Consider the following 5,380-nt stretch of genomic DNA (forward strand, 5'->3'; position numbering starts at 1 on the left):
CCATCTAACCTTCGCAAACTTTGCAGGTAAACGTAACTCGTATTGAATGGATCACGGTTACACATTCAATTTCCTGAATGTGCAGGTTTCTTCACGATGTTTTCCCTCACCGTGAGAGCATCGGTTAGTATTCAAACGAATGTACATAACTTTGGAAAATAGGCTTTGGTGCATGGCCGAGGAGTCGAACCTGTGCCTTTCTGCGCATCACGCTTTTTAAGCGGACACCTTACCAATTCGACCACCGACGCTCTGGGTCACTTATTACCATAATGTAATTCATATAATGATTTGTGTAAGTCCATTTTTAAACGAAACGGCTCCCGTCTTATCTATGCAACCTTTGCAGGGGATCTTGACTGTTACTGTGTGTTTACGTATATTTTCATATGAACCATGTTCAGAGCACCGGTTCGTAATGAAACTAATTTTGTATAACTCCAAAACTGTGGTTGCCTGAAAAAATGTATAATGCGATAAAACCGCCGTTTGTACATTACTTTACCATAAACTTAGAATAAATGTATTGTTATAATTTTATGTGCCATGAAGGAGATTATATCTGTCTATAACTCTAGAAAGTGCGATAGATTTGAAGTTGATACCACCGTTCTGCAGATCGCCACACAAACCCCTCACAAATCCTAGGAAAAATTATTTTAATGATACTATTATTCAGCAGATTAATGTAATACGTTAAATTCAAATCCGGCTTAAGCCAACAAAACCTCGCTCGATTTTTAATTATAACAAAACTTGTAAAATCAACACTTGAACAAACAAAAACAATGAATGCTATTTACCCTCGTCACTGTCCAGAGCCAACATTTAATTTGTATCTGTTAAATTCACAGTGTCATGATTCTCGTTGTTCGCTGAAGAGTTCTACTTTTGTTGTTTATCTTATTTTTCCAACTGACACGAAGATACAAGAGTTCTTAACTAGGAGGCCGTATTGTTTTTACGACTTAATTTGAAATGAAATATTTTTCTTTTCCCAAAATTGCACGCATCAAAATTCATCTAATCTTTCATCTTGAAATACAATAAAAAAACATATATTATGATGATTGAATTTAAATAAGATAAGAAACATCGATATTATTAGTTTCAAGCAGAATGGAATAGGACGATACTTTCTCTTTGTGTCTCTTCAAAATTTCCAAGGCAAGTCAAACAGTTATGAATATTTTGCCGAATCTTCTCAAATATTTTTTGAAACTATGTGCATAGTTTCAACTTTATCTTATCTGTAGTAATCTCAAGTTTGGAGCTTGAGTCTGAGAATGCATAAAGAATAATAATATGCATCGCTGAAACGATCTAGATTTGCATTTTGATAGACAAATTTGCACCAGAATCAATTTCAAAGCGATGGTCAGACAGTATTATGAAGGACAATGAAAACTATCATTGATTTTACAAGTTTTGGTATTATAAAAATTCTTACCCCTTTTTTAAATTTAGTATATTTCTTTTCCTTCCGTTCTGATGTTTTTAAATATGTTAAATATCCTACGAAGACTAGGTACTAACCATCTGATGAGCCAAATCAACAATAATATTTTTTCAAATTCAAATTCAAACTTTTATTTGCATAATATGAGTACAACAATTTTCTTAAATATTGTCATTAATATTTTCTATCTTTTGTTCCAGATGATGTTGGCGGATTTATTTGAAGGAAGGGTGACCTGAAAAACATGAAGTTTGGAAGAAACTTGGATTTCAGGCTTATCGCCATCTGCACTACGTGTTTATTGCTTCCAGTACTAGCCTGCCCCTCTGGGTGTGCGTGTAAGTGGAGAGATGGCAAACAGCTTGTGGAATGTCTGAACAGAGGATTCAAAGCAATCCCCGACTCATTAGACCCGCAAACACAAATACTAGAATTTGCTGGTAATGATCTTCAAGTTCTACAGAAGGAAATATTTCGAAAACTAAACATACTTGATCTACAAAAAATTTATCTTCAAAATTGCAAATTGCACAAAATCGACAACAATGCTTTCAAAGGTCTATCTAATTTAGTCGAATTAGATTTGTCAAATAATTATCTCACTGTAATTCCGTGCACCAACTTCGAATATTTCCACAATCTAATGAAGCTGATAATGAATAACAATCTTGTAACGACCATAAAATCACATTGTTTTGAGCCATTGTCTTTCTTAACTAATCTGGAGTTAAGTGACTGTAAAATTGAAGTAATCGAACAGGAAGCATTTTCGGGCCTAACACATTTACAATGGCTAAGATTAAGTGGAAATAAATTATCCAATATTCAGGGAGAGAACTCCTTTCCTAGTACATTAAAAGGGATCGAGTTACAAAATAATACTTGGAACTGCGACTGTCATTTGCGAGATTTACATACTTGGTTACGCAATTTTGATCAAATTCATGATGTTGAACCGATTTGCTCGAGTCCAGAACGACTGAGGAAGCGCACAATTTCAAGTATATATGAACGAGATTTAGCCTGCGTACCGAAAGTAACTCCTGTGTCTATGCACATAGAAATGAATATTGGTAGTAACGTAACACTTGAGTGTTCGGTCAAGGCCATACCAGAGGCAAAAATATCCTGGTTATATCAAGGACAAGTGATACCCAACTACACTAATACGGTGCTCGATTCACGAGATATATATTTTATTGAGAACGGCTTAACCGATAAAAAGAGCGAACTGTATATATTTAACGTAGGAATTGATGATAATGGAACTTATTCTTGTGTAGCAGAAAATTCAGCAGGGAAGGTTTGGGCCAATTACTCACTTAAAGTCATTGTAAAAGAGGAACCAGTAGTTATTGTAGTTTCGTTTCCTCAGAGACATTTGGTTGTTATAGTAACAATTGTGTTTTTAGTAATTGTGTTACTGATTGCTATAATAGCTGTAGTTTTGCTAAAATCCAAACCTGATACAGCTCGGAGTCGAAAAAAGAAAGAGAGTGGTAAAGAAGTTGCTCTTTGTAATCAAATTCTGCCACCAAGTCGCAACAACGGAACTTTACCAAAAAATAATGGGAGTCTCATTGAGACACAATCACATCACTCACACTATACCGTACATAATAACCGTGAGTATGAAATCAATGATATGTATCAATGTAATAACATGAAAAACTTTGTCGACCGCAATCCTGATCTAATTAACGATGCAGAAATTTGTGGTACGCAACCTGATAACAGTGCATCGTTATCTCTATACAAAACTCATATTCCAAACGCAGATGGATTTCAACAAGAAACAACGTTTATTGCCGCACCAATGCCTCGACAAGTTACTTGGCAAGACCAACAACAAAACATGAATCACCCGAATTTTCCTCAAAATACTATCAATAATATATACCAGCACTCAGCCGACGTTCATTTAAATCCTGGCTATTTCTTGGATAACGATGGTTATCCACATGATTATGGTTTACCAAAACATCAATTTCGACCATCAATTATATCAAACTATTCAGCTGTTGGACCTTTTCAAACTTTGCCTTATAATAAAGCAAAAGTTCAGAACGTAGTGACAAAGTTTGCCAATGATAATGAGTTTAACACTACCTCCCCCCTTCGTCCAAATTTTGAAGTATTCAGATCAACAAATGTGCGTCGTACATTAGATGGATACCCTGTTCCCCGAAACCGCCAGATTACTTTCGTTGGTAATGGCTCAGTGTTTTATAATGAAGAATTTGTTCCGTCCCCGCCAGAAGGTTACAAAATGGAGCCATACTCTGCTCCCATAGAACCGACTTCGTCATGCGAGAAACCAAAGGGTACAGTTTCAATGATGGTTTCAAAAGGCGCAACCCAAGCTCCTGGAAAGAATTACCAAATTGAAACTCGGTGTGTAGATACACAAACAAACGCTTGTACAGATAACTTTCACGTTGTAGACTGTTCTGAAAATGTTCTCAAAACAATGCCTCAGATTTTAAATGCAAAATGTGCATCGGATATATGTTCAGAAAGTCCTGATGAGGGTTATGTGGATGCGAACGATATCTGACGACGACGGCAAGTACCCTGCGTTAAACGCGAAATAAGTGATAAAGCGACTGAATAATTAGTATCTTAAATAAGATTTAGGAAAATATTAGATGGAGCATATTTTGCATTCACTGCTTTTAAATCATACATAACAGTATTATCAAAGAATTGTTAATAGTTAATATTGCAAGGTTAATTTCTAAACTTTTACAGGGATGAAAATTTGTAAAATATGCTTCATCTTCTAGATAGATTTGATGAATGGTGTGATGTAAAAATCAAATATCATTAACCAATAATTTTCTAGTCATCTCATACTCATGATTTTTATGACCAATTGTGATAGTTATTAAGCTTTTTTTTTTGTATTATCTGTTTTCTTAATTGCTTAAAAAAGATTGATTTCGACATAACGAATTCAGAAGAACAGTCTAAAGAAAGAAAAAGTCTGTTGAAATAATGTGGAATTCACAAAAAAAAAAAGATTACTTAGGGTAATATCCCTAAATATTTTTCTATCTATAGCAAAACTAACTAAAATAACCATCTAAAATCGAGCACCAAAACTTCGTTCAGACAATCCACTTTGTATTTCAAATACCAAATTTTAGGTACCAACGACTAAAATAATACATAAGACACAGCTTAGGGTCGTATATAGCAAATCTGTCTTCAATCATAATAACATTGTAACGATCCCTTCGGGATTATGATCCTTGTTCGAAGGCTTATTTAACTAAAGGGATATGCTACGCAGAATGGGAAGCCTTTTTAAATCCCTTTATATCTTCAAAAATCTCGGAATGAATAGTAGGTATACGTTATCCGATGCCATGATCCGATGATGAAAAACTTAAATTCGCACGATTTTCAAGTTGAAAGGAAAATTACAAGCTAATGCAAAATTAAGGCCATACCCTCCAAAATAAATACTACCTGCATTTATCTTTCCACGTAAATAATAGTTAATAGATCCATAGTTGCCTCCTACGACATCCGCGGTAACAGACGAAGTATCCACCTATCTTGCTCTTTTGATTACCCCAAGTTTTCCTTTTGTGTTTCATATGTAAATGTGTCCACGTACCTTGTAGTAAGCAATCTTTGAAACTGACCTTCTATGTATTTGATTTTGTTAAAATATTATATGTATTAACGTATTGTGACATTAGTTAAGCTATTCAAATACTTTTTACGATATTTTTTTATGAAGTTCTTTATATTTCTGTTTTTCATTTCAACAAAAATGTTGTATAAAATTCATAACTTGAAATTTCATGGCAATAAAAAAAGTTTACATAAAAAAATTATCGTCTCGCAATACATTTTTAGTACACTATGTTGCAATAAAATATATAAAAAAAAAAACTTTTTTTTAAGTTC

The 5,380-nt window shown here is 34.1% G+C and overlaps 1 protein-coding gene across 1 annotated transcript; it reads left to right on the top strand.

Moving 5' to 3' along the window:
• The first annotated feature begins 1,703 nt into the window (after positions 1-1,703).
• On the top strand, positions 1,704-4,327 carry LOC106132346 (leucine-rich repeat-containing protein 24). Its single transcript, XM_013331714.2, has one exon. It carries the CDS (start codon positions 1,704-1,706, stop codon positions 4,014-4,016), a length of 2,313 nt encoding a protein of 770 aa, XP_013187168.1. The 3' UTR covers positions 4,017-4,327.
• Positions 4,328-5,380: the final 1,053 nt, after the last annotated feature.

This window comes from Amyelois transitella, chromosome 14 (assembly GCF_032362555.1).
Source record: "Amyelois transitella isolate CPQ chromosome 14, ilAmyTran1.1, whole genome shotgun sequence".
Taxonomy (NCBI): domain Eukaryota; kingdom Metazoa; phylum Arthropoda; class Insecta; order Lepidoptera; family Pyralidae; genus Amyelois; species Amyelois transitella.

Excerpts from the sequence above, each read along its gene's own strand:
- LOC106132346 (XM_013331714.2), top strand. The coding sequence starts at position 1,704 with ATGAAGTTTGGAAGAAACTTGGATTTCAGGCTTATCGCCATCTGCACT.